The sequence below is a fragment of the Petromyzon marinus genome, chromosome 31 (genome assembly GCF_048934315.1).
Source record: "Petromyzon marinus isolate PM22_M1 ecotype Great Lakes invasive population chromosome 31, UKy_Petmar_22M1.pri1.0, whole genome shotgun sequence".
Classification (NCBI taxonomy): Eukaryota; Metazoa; Chordata; class Hyperoartia; order Petromyzontiformes; family Petromyzontidae; genus Petromyzon; species Petromyzon marinus.
The window spans coordinates 4,255,142-4,276,225 of NC_133697.1; the positions used below are offsets into that span (position 1 = coordinate 4,255,142).

At 51.2% G+C, this 21,084-nt stretch overlaps 1 protein-coding gene across 2 annotated transcripts in view; it reads right to left on the bottom strand.

The window, feature by feature from the left end:
* LOC116947696 (protein phosphatase 1B-like) overlaps positions 1–19,532 on the bottom strand; it is a 28,415-nt gene extending 8,883 nt beyond the window's left edge. Inside the window, exons 1-4 of one of the 2 annotated variants that reach the window (XM_032963708.2) lie at positions 19,092–19,532; positions 5,938–6,793; positions 5,398–5,515; positions 1,399–1,445 (exon numbers count right to left, since the gene is read on the bottom strand). In XM_032963708.2, the coding sequence (XP_032819599.1) occupies positions 1,399–1,445; positions 5,398–5,515; positions 5,938–6,774 (1,002 nt within the window). In that variant the 5' untranslated portion in view covers positions 6,775–6,793; positions 19,092–19,532. Of the gene's footprint in view, positions 1–1,333; positions 1,446–5,397; positions 5,516–5,937; positions 6,794–19,091 lie in introns of both variants that reach the window. The other variant, XM_032963707.2, reaches the window with a different exon arrangement.
* Between the last annotated feature and the right edge of the window lie 1,552 nt (positions 19,533–21,084).

Below are 21,084 nucleotides of genomic sequence, written 5' to 3' on the forward strand. Positions count from 1 at the left end.
GCTTCTCCATTCTCCCATGGAGAAGCAAAATGCTCCTTCATGGAATAAGTAAAAGGAGACGTTAGTAAATTGTAATAATCAAATAGTTAATGAAAATTAATCAAAATAAGTGTTATTATAACAATTCTATTGAATTAATATTTATTTAAAGTTGTGCATTTTGATGTGACGTCACATTTCCCAAAACCCTCCCTCCCCCCCTCGTCACACATCGTCAAAAATGTCTGACCCCCCTCTCCCCCCCCCTAGGTGCGTGACGTCATTTATGGACGGCAACTTACACGACGACACTGGGCTATTGTGATCAGCACCGCGGTGGCAAGATGTTAATTGCCTCGCCTGGTATACAGGAAGTCGTGGGTTCAATCCCGACGCTGACGCCTGCTGCTGTATATTTGGAGTTTGCGTGTTCTCCCCATGGTTGCGTGGATTTTTCTCCGGGTCTTCCCTCCATTTCCACGCGATGGTAAGTCACTTCGTTGAGCTATCATTTGTGGCTAGGTGGTTTCTGAAAAACAGCTATAGAGCTCAGTGGGCCCTTACCTGGTAAAATTAAAAAAAAAAACAGATTCGACTCGAGCTCACCAGACCTCGGAAGCTAAGCAGGCGTTGAGCCTGGATAGCGTGTGGATGGGCCAATCGCCCACAGGCATAAATTCCGGTGTCACGTGATGCTGCGGAGCTACGTGGTGGCCAACAGAAGGCAGGGCATTAAATCTATTGTTGTACTATACTTTGCTCCAATGTCTATGTTCCTCCAAATTCACAACTCGTGCTGCTCAGAATGGTGAAGTATATGGTCAGTAGACTGATAAAAAGGGCTGCAAATTTAAAGCACGAAGCAGAGGGATCCCCAAACTGAGATAACACCAAAGGGCATACACATCGACAAAGCAACAATTGTGGAGGTAAAAAACACAAGCGCACAGAATTACAACATTCAACTCTGATCATTGTAATGCAAAATAGGGTGAAGATAAACAATCTGGTAATTCTCCAAAATTCTTGAAATTCCATAACCTGCACTTTTTTTTTTAAGAGCACGGCTTCTATCAGTTGTTTTTTTTTTAAGATTAACTTTGGAAATGTAAACAAAGTAAATCAAATTAAGCATGAATACTTAATCACTAAGTAGGGATCCTTTAATTTAACCAGCGGGTGAAATAAAACCCACATGGACACACTGCCACTTTTGCAAGGGCGACCTGTATTAGAGAGAAGCGTTAGGTGCAAACTACAGATGTAGCCGTTCCAAACGAGGTGGGACACGGGAGGGGGGGGGGGGCGGGGGTGGGGGGGGCCGCTGGCTCGCGGGATACGCTCTGCCGCTTACTTGCTAGCCAGGCCCCCTCCTGGTGGAAGGTTGGGGATATTTTCCAAGGAGAGAACTCGCATTACCGAGGGCATGTCAGGGGTCCTGTCCTCCGCGTGCTTCTCCAGCAACTCTGACGAGGAAGGGCACAAACAGGCACTCTTTTGGGAAACAGGCAGGCGAGCACGTGCGAGCGAGAGCCTCCGACGACGCCGCCGCCGCGCCCGCCAGCAGAAGCCGACGCAGGCTCGTGACACGGGCGAACGCACAGTGGAAGCCGCTTAACATTCGTGCTGGCATCCTGTTAGAGAAAGAAACAAAGCCCTCCACCCCCCCCCCCCCCCGAGGGCTGTTTACATCAGGGTTTCCCCAGAATCCATTCCTCGAGACCCACCACGGCACGCATTTCCTGGTTAACCACAATTCCCCTCCCGTTCGGCTCACAAATACTCATTTACGGATACAATTTGCCCCGTGGCAAAAAATCACCCGCAAAGGCACCCGATATCCTCAGATCTCGGGAGGCTTAGGGTCGTGTTGAACCCGTGCAGTGCTTGGATTGTGGTGGTCAATACAAGGCAGGCGAGCGAAATCCATTGCTGTTCTATACTGGCCACTTCCAAACCTGCAGTGGCCAGTATAGTTGAAGTATGGACAAATAACCCTGACCAGGACAGAGTGGGGGAGGCCCGTCATGCAGCAGTGGATTGACCAAAGGGCTTTACACGTACATTTGTGATAGACCTCGTGTAAATACTGAGAGAACGGATTAAAATAATTGTCGTTCTGTGACATGTTTAGCAATCATCAGGCAAGCGTAGTGTGTTACAAATCGGATTTGAAAAGAGAACTTGATAAACTCAAGAAGATGTACGTGCCGAGTTACAGATGTAGGGGTGTTGTGGGAAGGTAACACACAGTGTGGGAAGGTAACACACAGCCACACCTTGGTGGCTACAACCACGTCCGCTATAGCCCCGGACCTCAATGGTGTATTGGTATAAAGGGTGGGGAGCCAGAGAGCTCGGGGCAGTGTGTTGGGGCCAAAAATGAAGAACCAGTGAAGAAGGAAGACCGGCTAGATAGACCCTGGGACTTCCCTGACCGCTGTCCTTTTGAGGGCCGGCAGGGTAAGCCGGTGGTGCGGCCCAAGAGCCTCAGAGCCGGAGCCCTTTTAAGGGTCGGTCTGGTTGGTGGGGTGCCGTCATCTGTGCTTGACCAGGGCCAGATCAGATAGCCTCCTCTAGCGCCTGTAGCGGAGGATCTAGGAGCACAGGAATTAGGTTAGATAGCCTAGGGGGTGTCCCAGCGTGTATACGGGTGAAGGGGCCGTTACCCCTTCCAGTGTAACCCTTGTTAAGCTTGAATAAACAGTGCTGCCTCTACCCCACCGTCTCCGTGTCCCGTGAACCCACTACACAAGCAATAATGCCCTTAGGGAAACCCTGGTTTAGAATCAGGACGTCTCCACTAGGGGGCACGTGTTCACATGGACCACGTAGAGAAGAACTCCTGTTCCAATACTATTTAACATCGCTGCCGACTTTCATTGCAGCAGAGTTTTGGACAAACGCAAAGCGAGCCATCAAGCAAGCAGGCTTTGAATGCTTACCTTATGAAGGCCGGTGTGCCAGCACAGACATTAACATTCTATCATTACACACACGCACACATCATATGCGCTTACTTAAGGGTGCATCCTTTACATTTGCCGAGATGGCTATGTGACCTTGAAACATGGGGGGGGGGGGGGGGGTCTAATTCAGTGGTGGGGGTGACCTTGTATATCCAATTTTCTTAACAAAAACACGTATAATTTCCACAAAGCCAAAATGTTTCCAATTTACAGCCTATAATTGCATTGATAGTGTTTAAAATGTATATATAAATACAGGTGAAAACAAGCCATCAATCAACACAAGCCAATTCTGGAATGCGCACGATCCACCATCTAATGCTACGGCAGTTGCGGTACGGACTAAACCGGGACTGGCTGGGCACAGGGCATTTCTGCGCAAAGTGAAGGACTCCGGCTTGCTACACGTCACCATGGAGGGCTGCTTTGCTCGTTGTTACATTTTTGGGCTTTGGGAATGGATTTTTCTTTCCAGATGGCACCCATAAATTCCAGGTTCACGAAGGACACGGCCGTGTCCACGCGACGTTTATTCACGGGGCACGCCGTACGTTAGGCAGCAGGCATCCGCTCTCCCATTTTCCGATGAGGCGTGATGCACAAGTCAAATTCGATAACTCGCATACCTGTTAAGTTTCCAGTTTAAGCAGCACAACTCGCGCCGCTCAACATGAATGTCTCGTTTTTTTTTTAAAACGTCTTTGAAAATTAAGGTAAATCAAGCCCAAAGGTGTACAAACGTACGGGACACATTCGCTTTCAGTCTCGGAAATCAGGACAGCTTTTGAAGTTGAAGTCACCCGTGAAAAGTATAATTACCTTAACAGGTATGGACGACTCTCGAGGTGGCGCCGTGACAATGTACCGACACGGTAAATACACGCACACTCCTACCTTAAAACGTAACCACCGTGTGACATTTATTCTTACAATTTAAGGCTTAATTGGCACAAGTATTTTCATGCTACCAGAATTGAAACAACGTGAACCAGGTGGCTGTTTACAAATACACATCGATGTTTTATTATCCCCAAGTACTTCTGTTTTGGCACTGCAGGAGAATGTGCGATGGAACCCATCAGAGGTGAAACCGTGGTCAAGGCAGCACGTGAGAGTGGACAGTGAGGGAGGGTTCATGGGAACAATGGCGATGTAGCTGGCTCGGTGTCTTCAGGTTGACAATGAAACTGAAGACGTTTTCGCCAAGAGGGGGGAGATTTATCGAGAACAGCAACAGGGGTTCGAGGATGGAGCTTTGTGCGACACCACAAGCACAGGGATTTGTGGGAGGAGGGCAGGCAGTTCGTGCAGGGAAACGTTAAAGATGGGAAGAGTGCAGCCAGGAGAGGAGTGTGGTGGAGATGCCTGCACGGCTATGGAGGAGTTCAAGGAGGATGGGAACTGAGTGATCTGTGGTGTCAACAGCTGCGGGGAGGTCTCAGAGAAATCGGAGTGAGAAGGATCCATTATCTGAAGAGAGACGAAGGTTATTTTCCCACCTGCGCAGAAGCAGTTTCAGTAGAATGGCCCTGGCGGAAACCTGATTGGACTGGGTCGTGGAGACTGCGGAGGGACAAGGGTCTGGAGGTATGGGAGTAGGCGACCCCTGCTATGGATGAGAGGCTTGAGAGAGGATGGATCTTTGCAAGAATGCTGGGGTCCAGTGTGCCATTCTGTTGAAACTCCCCAGTGACAGCAGCCGTCGTGCGAGCCGAGGGATAGGGACCGGATGAGGTGGAGGCATTGAGGAGGCTGCGAACGTACGGGGCCAGGGTGGGAAGACAGTGAGGGACGCGTTCACTAGGCCAAGGATCGAGGGTGGGAGAAGACTTTGAGCCATAATAGCTAGATCACGGAAAAATAAATGTGTCATTAAACCCGCCACCACCGAAACATTTATATTTACGCGATCTAACCCAAAACAAAAAGACCCTCTCACGAAAGCCTACGTGGTTAAGCATAATAATTTTTGGTTGGGGAGGATTGCAGTGATGTGAATGGTGACAGGTTGAGGGACGACCAGGCTGGGTGGTGTGGCAGGAGGCAGATAGACAGGAGAGTGCCATCCCTAGTTTCCTCAACCTTCACAAGTGCATCATGCCTACAGAGTCGTTGTTGTGGTCTTATGGCTTAATAAGTAAAACACCCCTTTATGGGTGCACTGCTAACGAGGGCCGCCACCTCGAAATAGCCCACTATGTGGAGAAAAACTATGCCCAAGTCAGAGCCACAATGAACGCACTCACGTTTGTTTTTAGCTACGCGACACCAAACGCGAACCGCTTCAATTAGGCAACGGCTCGACCGCCGTTCCGAAGTGACACAATAAACAGGTGCCGGGAAGGGGGGGGGGCGTTATTTATCCGCTGCCGATAAGAAAATTTAATCCAAGGGTGTCGGTGGTGGGGAGGGGGGGGGGTGGCGAGTACACTCGACAGCGGAGAGTCACCTTCCACCTTCTGCTCCAGGAATTTGTCGAGCTCCTCCTCCTGTTTCACGGCTTCAGGCGAGGGCCTGGGAGCGTTGGGAAAGCACACGAGCACGATGCTCATGTTATCTCGGCTGCCCTGCAAAACAGCACAAGCGGAGGAATGCTCGTAACCGGTTCAGGAAGCTTCGTGAAAAGCACCGCTCGTCAACGCTTCACTACCCGATGAGCTCATTCATGGTTTAACAAAGAGAATTCCTTGTTCCACGGCTTGTCAAGCTTACACATGGGGCAATGGGGGAGGGGGCGCCAGGGTTTCTCATTTACCGAGCCACACTCGGTTAGTAATATCTTTCGACCGTGAAATAAAGGAATCCCTTTTCGAGACACATGGCGCATTCCCTGCTAACGTGGCTTGCGGCCGTGCAGCCTACAGTGTTTCGGTAAATAAACAACGCTTATCGTGGCAGCCTTTATTACGTCTGCCTTTCAACATTGTCCCTCAAAAGGGGGCATAGTGCAACGGCTACAGTGAGATGAGTGCGTAGCAGGGTGACAGACCTTGTGGAGGCAGGTGTCCAGGACCTGGCTGCAAACCTTCTCGAGGTCGTTGCTCAGCAGCAGACGCGAACGTAAAAACTGGCCCAGCTCCTCGTTGGACATCACGTCCCAGATGCCGTCGCACGCCAGCACCATGAACTCGTCCTTGTCGCTGCGCTCCACCTCGTACACCTCCGGCTCCGGAGAGACGAGCTGCTCGGTGGGACCTTTCCCGTCTACGCTCTTGTAGTCGAAATCCCCGAGGGCGCGCGAGACGGCCAGCGAGCCGTTGACGCGCTGGATCATGACGCTGCCGCCCGCGTTCTGGATGCGCTCCTTTTCGCGCGGGTTGCACGGCTTGTGGTCCTCGGTGAAGAAGTGGACTCCCCCGTCGCGGTACAGCACCGCCCGCGAGTCGCCGCAGTTGATGAAGTACAAGTGCCTGGGGCTGACCATCACCGACACGGCCGTGGTGCCGCTGCGGTCCAGCCCGTTCTTGATGTCGGACATGGTGCGCATGTGCTCGTCGATCTCCAGGAAACCGGTCCGGATGCCCTGCTTGACGTCATCCACGCCCGGCTCGGCCGGCGGGACGAGCAACTGAAAGGGCTTGGTGTTGGTGATGCGCTCCAGCAGGTGCTCGGAGCAGTAGGTGGCCACGCGCGACCCCGCGTGCCCGTCAAAGACGGCGTAAAACGACCAGGACTTGAGGCCGCGCGGCAGCCCCAGCACCGCGGCGTGGGCGTCCTCCATCTCGACTCGCCAGCCCTGCATGCTGCTGAGGGCGTAGCACATCCCGTTGCCGGAGCCCTGCGCCGTGTGCTTCTCCGTCTTCGGCTTGTCCAAAAACGCCCCCATCTTCTACCCGTGTAGGAACCTAGAAACCGCACGGCAGTGAGCAGCAAAACGACGTACGCACGCTATCATTTCATTCGGCGGTCATGTAATCTAATTATGATACCATGGCACATCAGAGAAGGTGGGGCGGAGGGAGGGGCGGGAATCTAAAGACGAAGCCCCTCCGAGTGCTCGTTCGACCTCTGCTGGCATCGCGACCTCCACCAGAGGGAGCTCTAAAGACCCTCTCGAGGGTATTTTTAGTCTTTTATTCCACACTGGCCACGCATCGTGGGAGTATCCACACACTGGCGGACGGGGGGGGGGGGGCAGGGGATAAAATTAAATTGGGGTCTAATGTAGTTGGTTCGAAAATAACGACTAACTTGCATTACGATAAATAGCAGAATTAGTTAACAGATTTTCACCAACGACTGGTACCATGAGCCCTTTGTTGAGATGTGGAGAAAATGTCATCGCCTTGACGTTGTAGTGATGAACAGAGAATGCCAACGTTGTCTCTCGTCCATTCAATAACCGGAAGAACTACTAGCACCTCAAATGCTACAAGTTCCTTTGAAGAAATGTGTAAATATGTTCAACTGAAGGCCTCCACGAAGAAGCGCGAGGGGAGAGAATGTCCTCCGCTGCATATCCATTCATAGCATAGTGCGTCAAGTGGAAACTACTTGAGAATACACTGTCCCTTTTTTAAAATAACGTGCTTATTTTTGACAGCGTAACGCAATAGCATAAACATGATTCGCACGCGAAATTTGTTCATTAAAAGTATAATGTTTGCGGCCATGAGAGCCCCCTGTGCACAGGGCTTGCGCTGGTGTGGAGACGCTTGATGCATCTCGCACACTTTGTATTAAATTTCGAGCCTGGGCGAACATCTGTTAGCGGTGCCGTTCTCTCGGGGAAACTGGTGTGGCCGGTGCAACACAGACCACATCGACACCAGAATAGAAAGGACAGAGGCTATCTTCGCCGGGGTTTAAAGCGTATTTTAAACTCGCGTTGGACACTTAAAAAGCTTCAACTTTAGCATCAATCCAGAAGGTGGACCGACTCGCAAATAACTATTCCTGCAACTGCCCACCGTAACCACGCGTGCGCGTTCTGACACGCGCTCAGATAGTAGCGCAGTAGCAGTAGCGAACAGCGTTTGTACCCTCCTTGAACTCGATGCAGGTGCCATTACAGCACGGTACACGCGCTACGTTAAGATGACACGGTGAATTCCGCCCGAATGTCTGAACCGACAAAGCAGAGACGGCGATGATGTACCAAGGGCGACGCTGCCGGTGTATTTACAGGCTCAATACATCATGAACGTAAAGGTGGTGCATCTCGGCACTCAATGGTTAAATGCGGACGTGTCATTATAGTTGAGGGTGGTCAATATGAGAGAGGTCACGATTCGGTCGTGACAGTATTACGGGGGTTCTCGTATGCATAAACAAAAGGAGTCACACAGATAACACAGTGACCACCGCTGTTCGCTACCAAGTGGCGGTGATATCTCCACAACACTTGTGTCAGACTAGGTGCACTTTGAGGCCACGTGAAGTGTCGAAGGCTCGCCGGCAGGAGGTCACGGGACAGACCAGGTGCCATGGATAACACGTACAACACAAACACACATACAGACAATACAAATAATGCACAGACAAGGCACAGACACACAAACACATAAATACAGCACCCAAATACACAAAGACGCAACACTCACACACAAAAGAGCACACATCCAGACAAGACACATGCACACACGTACACAAATACCCAGACACATACGGACAACACACAGACACATATACACACAAAAATACACAAGAGACAGTGACATCACCACAACCCTTGTGCCGGGTTAGGTGCCAGATGAAGTGCTGAATGGTCACTGGTAGGAGGCCATGGGACAGGCCCAGGAGCCATGGGTTTGTTGACTGAGATAATTGGCAGAAGCACCACTTACGCTGCTCCAACACTGTGCCAACTCTGCGTTTTAGCTGCCCGGCACTCTGCTTGTTTTGTAGTGAGTGCGAGTCCCAGGCACAGACTTGCAAAAAAGACATCCCATATAGCCTAAATAGACTTCTGGTGCGGGTTATGTTAAAGATCACCTTTGAAGACCAGCATCACACTTGGCCACCTTTGTCTCCCGAGTGGCGATGTTTATAAATCGCAGCAGGTACTAACTTGAGGCTCAGTCGACCTAGGGGAGGTCCAGGACCAGTTCAGATAATCGTCACTGGTGTTGGCCGCGAGCGGGAATCAAACTCTGGTCGCCGGGTTCAACGCGTGATAACCATTACACCCCGCAGACATACACAAATACAAAGATCCCCCGTATAGCCTTAACATACTGTTTGGGCACGTGCTGTTAAGCGAGCACCGATGACATGCACACACACACACAGACATCCAAACCATAAATAGAACAAACATAATTCCCCTATAGCAATACATACATACATACGATGAGGTTAAGTGGTGGTAGCGGGCACTTAGCCAAGCCATCACGGCACACGATGAGATTGTGTGGCCATCGCCACGCCTGGCCACAGTTTTGAAGTGTATGAACTTCGGCAAGTGTTCGAATCGACCTTAGGCGAGGCCCAGGATAAGTTGTGAAACCACTCGTAACTGATGTTTACCTTCCAGGAATTCAACACAAGTTACCGGGTTAACAGCAAACAACGAGACCATCGCTTTCCCACGTACAAAAACAAAGATTCCCCCGTATAGCCTTGACAGACTGCAGGAACAAGTGGCTGTTAGTGAGCACCTTTGAAGGGCGGCACGGGCACACGAGGGGGTGGGTGGCCAGCACCACACCCAAAGACACACACAGCGACACAAACAAAAACACAAAAGTTACACTGACATAAACCACACACACACACAATCAGACAAATAGCAATAAACAAGTAAACACAACTGCACATGATGGAATTACAAAGATACACACGTACTGAACACGCAAAACACATGGGTAAAGGTTTACACAAGATACACGGCCGCAAACGATATACAAAAACACCCAAAATCAGAGACACTCGCGTGCATTAGCACACTTACTCCCACACGAAAAATAGGCGCGCACACACACATGCACGCGCAAACACACACACACACTCATACGCAAAGAGACACGTGTTCACACATTGATAAGCAAAGACAACGATTTCCCGTGCAGCCCATATCGCTCACGCAAGAACTTCACACAACACAAGACACCCCCCATAGAGGAAAACCTTTTTCAGGTTGTCGGGGAGAAGTTCTGCCAGGGAGCACCTATGAAGGCCGACACGGCGCACGATGGGGTGGGTGGTCAGCACCAACAACAACCGCCATTTACCATTATTAAGTGGTGTTGACGTCACCACGGCGCTTGTGCCAGGTTACGTGCACGTTAAGGCCAGCACCACGCCCAGATACACACACAAGAAAAAAGATCCCCCGTTATAGCCTTAACAGACTGTTGGGGCAAGTGCTGTTAGCAAGCGCCTATGAAGGCCGGGATGGTACACGAAGGGGCGGGGGTGGCCAGCACCACGCCCGACCACCTTTGTCTCCCCAGTGGCGATGTTTACTACACACCACACCAGGTACTCATTTGAGGTTGAGTCGACCTAGGGGAGGCCCAGGACCGGTTCAGATAATCGCCACTGGTGTTGGCCGTAAGCGGGAATCGAACTCGGGTCGCCGGGTTCGTAGGGCAGTGTGCTAACCGCTACACTACCGCTCCCCACACGCCCAGATATACACACACACAGACACACACTGACACTCAAACTAACAAACACACACACACGTAGTCACACACCTTTGTCTCACACTCCTCACAGACACGTTTAGAGGCACTCACACACGTAAACTTCCACACACGTAAACTTCCACACACATACTCACCTCACACATAGCCACTAAAGCACAATCTAATAGGCACATTCACACACTCGCACAACGCTGTTTTGTCTCATGCACACACTAACAGACACCAACACCCTCACACACAGCCATACAAACACAGCCATGAACACACACACACACTCAAAGGCAAGGATCCCCCGGATAGACTTTAACATAACAAGACGGTTGGGGTTAAGTGCTGTTTGCGAGCAACTATGAAGGCCGGCATGGCACATGAAGGGGTGGGTGGTCAAATCATGATTTAAACACAGCACCAGATACTTGTTTAAAACCGAGTTGACCTAGGGGGAGGCCCAGGACCGGCTTAACATCCACCACTGTTATTGGTCATAAGTGGAAATCGGAACTCGGGTCACCGGCTTTGCAGTACATTGTGCTAACCACTGCGCCACCACTCCCCGCACTCAAAGACACACACAGACTCACATTAAGAAAATAATGTACTGTGCCACCACGTGGCTTGTGCCAGGCTAGGTGCACCTTGAGGCCATGTGAACTGTTGTCGGCTCGCTCGCAGGTAACGGGAGAGAACCAGGTGCCATGGGTTGATTGACTGGAGTGACTGGCTGATGCATCACCAGTGAGCTCCCTGCTCTGCCAATTCCCTGCGTTCTAGCCGCTCCGCTCGTTTATTGTGAGCATCGCTCATCTGCCCTCCATTGTTGCAGGAGGGCGGCTGCCTCCAACTGCCCAGGAGCGTCCTTCACAAGCCTCCTTCCACAGAGGCCGATCTTGGCACACTCAAACACAGCCATACACAAAGACGCACACATAATCACACGCACATATATAGATCAACAGTCAGACACACTCCGACAAGAAAAAGACATCAATACACTCACAGCCACTCATAACATGCGCCACTAAGGTGATGGTGATGTCAACCACAGCGCTTGTGCCAGGCCAGGTGCACTTTTGGGGCCACGTGAAGTGACGGAGGCTCGAGGGCAAGAGGTCACCATGTGTTTCGAGTTGACTGATGCACCACCTGTGTCACCTCCCCCTCCCACTGTGTCAACCTGTTGCGTCTTAGCCGCCCGGCGCAAGTTGTGAGCTTTGCCGCTCTGCCCTCCGTTGTTGTTGCTGGAGGGCAACTGCCTCCAACTGCGCGTACGCAAACACTGACACACAATCACATACACACACAGACGTACGAAGATGTTTGTCTCACCCACACGATTACCCACAAACCTTTTGGGACACGTGACTACACAGTGGCGATGTTTACAAATCGCACCAGGTACTAACTTGAGGCTGAGTCGACCTAGGGGAGGCCCAGGACTGGTTCAGATTATCATCACCGGTGTTGGCCGTGACGAGGAATCGAACTCGGGTTGTCGGATTTGTAGCGCAGCGTGCCAACGACTACACTACCACTTTCCACACTCACACATAGCCATAGAAACACAAATATCCCCCCTATAGCCTTTAACAGACTGTAGGAGCAATTGCTCACACAAACACAGCTATACAGACCGACACTCACAAAGACAAACACGAACAACAACCGCCATTCGCCACTAAGTTCCGGCGACGTCACCACGGCGTTTGTGCCAGGCTATGTGCACGTCAAGGCCACGTGAAGTGTCGAACGCCCGCTGGCAGGTCACGGGACAGACCCAGGTGTCATGGGTTGACTGAGATGACTGGCCGATGCACCACCTGTGCCCCCTACTGTGCCAACACACTAACAGCCATACATAACTCTCACTAAGCCATACATAAACACACTCTCACTAACAGCCACACACACACACTCTCACTAACAGCCACACACACACACTCTCACTAACAGCCACACACACACTCACTAACAGCCACACACACACTCACTAACAGCCACACACACACACTCTCACTAACAGCCACACACACACACTCTCACTAACAGCCACACACACACACTCTCACTAACAGCCACACACACACACTCTCACTAACAGCCACACACACACTCACTAACAGCCACACACACACTCACTAACAGCCACACACACACTCACTAACAGCCACACACATACTCACTAACAGCCACACACACACACTCACTAACAGCCACACACACACTCACTAACAGCCACACACACACACTCACTAACAGCCACACACACACACTCACTAACAGCCACACACACACACTCACTAACAGCCACACACACACACTCACTAACAGCCACACACACACACACTCACTAACAGCCACACACACACTCACTAACAGCCACACACACTCTCACTAACAGCCGCACACACTCTCACTAACAGCCACACACACACTCACTAACAGCCACACACACACTCACTAACAGCCACACACACACTCACTAACAGCCACACACATACACTCTCACTAACAGCCACACACATACACTCTCACTAACAGGCACACACACACACTCTCACTAACAGCCACACACACACTCACTAACAGCCACACACACACTCACTAACAGCCACACACACACTCACTAACAGCCACACACACACTCACTAACAGCCACACACACTCTCACTGCCATACACACACACTCTCACTAACAGCCACACACACTCTCACTAACAGCCACACACACACTCTCACTAACAGCCACACACACACTCTCACTAACAGCCACACACACACTCTCACTAACAGCCACACACACACTCACTAACAGCCATACACACACACTCACAAACAGCCATACACACACACTCACTCACAGCCATAAACACACACACTCACTAACAACCACATACACTCTCACTGCCATACACACACACTCTCACTAACAGCCACACACACTCTCACTAACAGCCACACACACACTCACTAACAGCCACACACACACTCTCACTAACAGCCACATACACTAACAGCCACACACACTCTCACTAACAGCCACACACACACACTCACTAACAGCCACACACACTCTCACTAACAGCCACACACACTCTCACTAACAGCCACACACACTCTCACTAACAGCCACACACACTCTCACTAACAGCCACACACACACTCACTAACAGCCACACACATACACTCACTAACAGCCACACACATACACTCTCACTAACAGCCACACACACACACTCTCACTAACAGCCACACACACACACTCTCACTAACAGCCACACACACACTCACTAACAGCAACACACACACACTCACTAACAGCCACACACACACTCACTAACAGCCACACACACTCTCACTAACAGCCACACACACACTCTCACTAACAGCCACACACACTCTCACTAACAGCCACACACACTCTCACTAACAGCCACACACACACTCACTAACAGCCACACACACACTCACTAACAGCCATACACACACACTCACTAACAGCCATACACACACACTCACTAACAGCCACACACACACTCTCACTAACAGCCACATACACTAACAGCCACACACACTCTCACTAACAGCCACACACACACACTCACTAACAGCCACACACACTCTCACTAACAGCCACACACACTCTCACTAACAGCCACACACACTCTCACTAACAGCCACACACACTCTCACTAACAGCCACACACACACTCACTAACAGCCACACACATACACTCACTAACAGCCACACACATACACTCTCACTAACAGCCACACACACACACTCTCACTAACAGCCACACACACACACTCTCACTAACAGCCACACACACACTCACTAACAGCCACACACACACACACTCACTAACAGCCACACACACACTCACTAACAGCCACACACACTCTCACTAACAGCCACACACACACTCTCACTAACAGCCACACACACTCTCACTAACAGCCACACACACACTCACTAACAGCCACACACACACTCACTAACAGCCATACACACACACTCACTAACAGCCATACACACACACTCACTAACAGCCATACACACACACACTCACTAACAACCACACACACTCTCACTACCATACACACACACTCTCACTAACAGCCACACACACTCTCACTAACAGCCACACACACTCTCACTAACAGCCACACACACTCTCACTAACAGCCACACACACTCTCACTAACAGCCACACACACACTCACTAACAGCCACACACACACACACTCTCACTTACAGCCACACACACTAACAGCCACACACACTCTCACTAACAGCCACACACACCAACAGCCACACACACACTCACTAACAGCCACACCCACTCACCCCCAGCCACCCACTCACCCCCAGCCACCCACTCACCCCCAGCCACCCACTCACCCCCAGCCACCCACTCACCCCCAGCCACCCACTCACCCCCAGCCACCCACTCACCCCCAGCCACCCACTCACCCCAGCCACGCACTCACCCCCAGCCACCCACTCACCCCCAGCACTCACCCACCCACTCACCCCCAGCCACCCACTCACCCCCAGCCACGCACTCACCCCCACCCACTCACACCCACCCACCCACACCCACCCACCCCCAGCCACCCACTCACCTCCACCCACCCACTCACCCCCACCCACCCACTCACCCCCACCCACCCACTCACCCACCGACCCACTCACCCCGACTCGCACCCCCAGCCACCCACTCACCCCCAGCCACCCACTCACCCCAGGCACCCACTCACCCCAGGCACCCACTCACCCCAGCCACCCACTCACCCCCACCCACCCACTCATCCCCACCCACCCACCTACTCACCCACCCACCCACTCACCCCCACCCACCCACCCACTCACCCACTCACCCCCACCCACTCACCCCCACTCACCCCGACTCGCACCCCCCGGCCGCCCTCCTCCTGCTGGACGCGCGCGCTCCCCCGCCGCTCAATGTCGCGGGCACGCACCGCACTGTACGCGGCGCAACGCACGCGCCGCGTACAGTGCGCCGCCAGCTGGCTGCGTGCGGGGCCTGAAATAGCCCGGGTCAGACGCGTGACTCGAGAAACAAAACCCCACACACACACTCCACACCACCACCAACTCCACTCCCCTTGGCCTGTGGGCGGCAATGCCTCTCTCTCTCTCCTCCCCTGCCTGCCCTGCCTTGCCTTGCCCGTCCGTCCGTCCGCCCGCCCGACCGCGGGCTCAACTTTCCCCGCTCGTGTTTCTCGAATCTGTCAAAAGCTTTCATGACCGCCTTTGGCGGCGCACGGCATCTGCAGCCTCCGCCGCAAATATCTTGACCTCCTCCCACCCCTCGGATCTCGATACCTTCCTCATTCATGCCGTGGTGCCTTCATCAATGCGATAGCCTCGCTTCCCCCCCCCCCCCCTCTGTGGAATCTCCGTGTCTCTCTCTCTCTCTACGTCTCCGTCTGTCACGGACAAAGTTGAGACGGTGGTGAAGTTGGGAACGGCGTTGTCATCGTTCGGGGTGGGAGAGCCCCGATTCCCACACCTCGCTTGCACGTGAATTGAAGCGCCCCTCTTGATTCACGCCAGGCACGATACGCTCACGCCTGCGGTCAGTCGCCTCCTCATCGCCCTGCTATCGCTACTGCCATGGTTACCGTCAACGTCAACTCCGTGATTCATCCGCACGTTTTGAGAACTCGATCTGCCAGACTCACCGTTTCATCTCATCCAACCACTGCGTTCAATCAAGCGCCACGCAACTCAAGTCACAAACACTTTCGGCTTCGTCTCTTTGCGCTTGCACCGCTTCGACACTCGGGTCGTGTCTTTCCCCAAGGTCTTATTTCATAACCTTTGCTCGACTCACGAAACGCGTTAACTCTTCATCCATTGTACATTCGATGGTGCCGTTTATTGCAGAACCCCCATGACGCATGTTGAGCCCTGTGTGATGTGGCTCAGTCACCACGCGAAAGATATTCGCAGGAATCAAAATTCGGCTCCCAACAAACACAGTCCCGTGTCTCAGCCTCTCATCGCAAACATCTCTCTACCCCGATGGCAATTCACACTGCCTTGAAACTAGTTGTCAGACCTGGGAAGCTAAGCCGGTTTGGGCCTGGACAGTGCTTGGGGTTGAAGGGCGACTCATTTGAGGGCTCGTGACGACTCGCTGGGCTATCTCTGCACAGTAGCCAGCAAAATCAATTTGTTGGCACTTCATATGTCATGCTCCAAAGTCTACACTCTGCGCTTTCACCAACCCGCACTGGCCCGTTGTCCTGACTTATCGATTTAAAACTCATTTGTTTTTAAACTTCTTTTTTGCGTTAGGCTTGGGTGGTCCCCACACCCCGATGAGCACGGCTGGCTACGTACGGCGCGAAAGAAGTCCAACACACGTGCACACACTAAAGTTAGGTCGAACACCAATGACCCGTACGGAGAGGCCATCATCAAGCAGATGATTGACAACAGGCTAATCCTTTGTACATGTACAGCACGGCAGAACCGCCTGTGCACACGTGTGTAGGCTACGTTTCAATGCAATACACCTATACTTCAGAGCCAGCTGTGTATATATATATTTTTTTAAATCTAAAGTACGAGTTGATGACTTAATACGACGATCTTGATCTGCTTTGGGATTGTGCTTGTTTGTACCACGGTACCCCAGATGCTGAATTTAATCTGCACGCTAAGATGTGCGGCAGAATGTGAGTAGCACCTTCTCTCAGCTGCTCACAATGTCTGGAACATTAAATCCCACGCCACTCTTTTAAATTCCATCAATTGCAACGTTGCCTTCCGGACGCGTATTCCGGCGTGCAAATTGAGTCGCGCAAATCATTCCACGCGGATATTTTCTACCTCTTGCGTACTGCGGTGAATGCGTTCGCGAGTGAGATGCCAGTGGAAAGGTCTGCTCAGAGCCACGGGTTCGCGTAGTTTTCGCTATGATTCCTCCTCCTCCGTTTCAAGGAGCGCTGACTCTTTAAGTTGATTACTGCTCAATAGGTCAAATTCTAGCACAGGTCGTGGACTGGAACCCCGTTGTCCGCTCCACGATTTGCCCACTATTCTGTGAAGGTTCATTGCCCGAAACGTCGCCCATTCCATACGTTTCCTATTGAAAACCGCAGCAGTATTGTTGACGAATGCGTCGCGTTTTCGTCACCACTGCCTTCTGCTCGCTGGTCGAGGGCCCTCTGTGTGGTTGGGGGGGGGGTATTTTAACTTTAGTTGGCCATACTTCACCACTGTGGTCAGCGCGAGTTGGTGAACGGTGTTGGGAGGGGTTGGAGTAGCAACGCAGAAGAGGGCATTACATCGTCACCCTAAGAGCAGGGTGCTGTTTGTCGTGTTTGTGTTTATGTGTGTGGGTACACAGGGCAACAACACAGCCGCACCAAAGGATTACAGCAACACGGACTGGAGTGAACGAGTTCGTGAATGAGTTAAGCCTGAAAGCGATTGAGTCAATGGTTTGAGTGAACGACTTCGGGAATCGACGTTCGGGGGGGGGGGGGGTGGGGAATGAGTTTGCCGAATGAGTCTCGAGTACAAGATGAGTGTGGGGGGAATGTGTCCATTCAGAGTCAGTGCGTGAACGAGTAAGCAAATGCGTAAGTAAATGAGTCCGTGAGACAATTAGAGTGAATGAATTTGAGTGTGAATGAGTGAAAGTATGCTTTGGTAAGTGACCAGGTTAGTCTGTAAATTAACTTAGTAGTTTACAAGTGAATGACTGAATCCGAGCGAATGAGTTTACGAATGAGCGAATGGATGTGTGATTTAATTACCGTGGGAACGAGTCTGTCAGCGATTGGATGTGAGAGTGATTGACCCAGAGCGAGTGTGAATGAGTACGCGAATTCGTTCACAAGTGAATGAAAAGGTTCAAGAGTTTACGTGAATGAGATCACGCAATGAGTTGAGTGAATTAGTCCGTAAGAGTGAATTTATCTCAGTGACTGAATGAGGCTACAGGTCCACGATTGACTTAATGAGTCGAACCGTGAGATAATGTATGGCTTGGTGAATGAGCAAGTAAACATTTAGGTAAATAAGTCACCGAATGCGTCTACAAGTGACCGAATGCATGAGTGGCTGAATGAGGATATACGTGAACGACTAAGTGAATGAGTCGAGGTGGCTAGACTCGTGGAAAACACGAACGAGTGAAGGAGCCTGTGGGAAAATAAGTGAATGAGTAACTCAATGAACGAACGTGTGGCCTAGTATACCGACACAAGGAACGAATGAGTGAATGAAAGTCCACGGAGTGAACGAGTCTAAGTGATAGAAGCGTATACGTCAATGGGCAACTGAACGAAACAGTCTCGAGGGTCGAATGAATGAATCTCGCTGCGAATGAATTGATAAGCGAAACAACTTCTGCGGTGCAAAGCGCGAATTAAGTTTCAAAAAAAGTGTCTGGACGATCCTTCGAACGGACAGGACATGTTTAGTGACTGAAACGAACGAACGGCTCTGGGTTCAACGAATGACTAAGTGAACGAATCGTTCCCAAGAATATTAATCGTTCCCTCTCACCTGCCCAAGGCCGTAGGGGTGGTGGTGGTGGTGGTGGCGGCGGCGGCCCTCCCGCTCCACTTGCCGCGCGTCAGCCCCGACTTTGCGATCCTCTTCGCCCGCCGCTCTTCGTTCAGTCCACTCCCGCTCGATCCCCACTTCCGTACCACCTCCTCCTCTCGAGCAACAACAACAACAACGCTCATGCGTCTTAAGACTCGCAAGGTCCGGGCCACGCACGAGGAGACCCGACGGACACAGCGAGCGAGAGAGAGAGGATGAGGAAGGGGTAGAGAGAGAGAGGGGTGGTGAGTGGTGGGTGGGGGGGAGAGAGGTATTTGTGGGGTTTATTCAAAGTGAACGGCAGAGCGAGCGAGCGATGTTGCGAGCGTGAACCTCCCTCCCCTATCCACTCGTTCCTCGCTCGGCCTCGCACGCCCGCTGTGGGGGAGGGGCGGACGGTGCCCGGTTCGGGGGCGGGGCAAAGGGGGCGGAGGGGGAGGGGCACAAAGACGGAGAGGGCGGGGCGGGAGGTTGCGTGGAGAGGGGAAGGGGTGAGAGGTGACGTCACCACCAAAACCCCCGGAAGTTCGGGCGGTGACTTTTCCGCAGGGCCAATGGGCGAAGGGCGGCTGTTGTCCATGGCAACGAGCTCCGGGATCGACGAGCCCCTCCCACCGCCATCGCCCCTCCCCCCCACCACAATTTGTCCCTTGGCCGATCCACTGCTGGGGTGATGGTCACAATCTACAGGGCCCATCTCGTTCCATCTCCACGGTGGTTGCCCTCTTTCTGGGCGTGTTCTATTGGAAGTGTGTGTGAAAAAAGGATATTCATAGCTCATCAGATTCCTCCAGTTTAGATTCTGATTCTGCCCACAGTCAGTTTCATTTCAGTTTCATTTATGTTGGTATAGCCCTGTGAGCCATTCGGCTCCTTGAATCGGGTGCAACCGCAACAAACAAAACACAAAAACATGAACAAGAAAACATCTTAAAGTGACTATGTGACTGTGCAAACAGAACATCCAGGAAAAAAACAGAAAAATATTCCAGAAAAAGCACCGTACACCAACGCTGTGTGCAAACATCCCAGTGGGATGCAAGTCAAACAACAACAACAACCACAAGACAACTTAGATTAAGGCCATCAGTCTAACTACGTACTACAACAAACAAACATGGCTCAAACCAAAAAAAACTTTTCAAAATCAAAATAAAGCCACAAAAGCAATGTAACAGTGATCATAGGAACTGTGACCGAATTTTCACAATAGACGACATAAACAACATGTACCAGTCTCGTCAATCGCCCGTGGTGTGTGGCTGCACGTGTCTTTATTTCTTACAGTCATCGTTTCAGAAATTTTTTTTGTTTGCTTTGCTGTGACTCATCCTTGGGTGAGGGCGTACCTTGCCACAATGGGCTTCCCATTTGTATTTTGCCACTTCATGTAATGTCTTAAGAGCTGTTGGTCCCACCGTCATAATTGGTTATCACAATCGATTTAGACTGGAGGAATCCGATGAGATGTTAAGCTATTTTTCACAGATGTTCAGATTTTGATTTAAAGCTTTCGTGACTGCAGTAATTCATATTCTTGGTTCTTTCGGTAAAGTCACGTTGAAGGGAAACAATAATAAAATATATATAACAATAAAATTCTCACGACGTTTCGACTGCAACACAGTCATCATCAGGTTCTTGCCGTTGGTTTTCACACCTGATGATGACTGTTTGTGTTGCAGTCGAAACGTCGTGAGAATTTTATTTTTTATATACATTTTATTATTTTATTGTTTCCCTTCAACGTGACTTTAACGAAAGAACCAAGAATAAGATGTTTAGATGTTTTGATGGTTGTTGTGCCGTGTGTATACGACCTTAAATATACTTTATCAAGGCCCTTTCATTGTGAGAGCGTGAATAAACTGCATCACGTTATACTGGCATAATTATTGATTCTATAATCCGCTTCACAAAATGTAAAACAACAGAACCAGACAACACAATT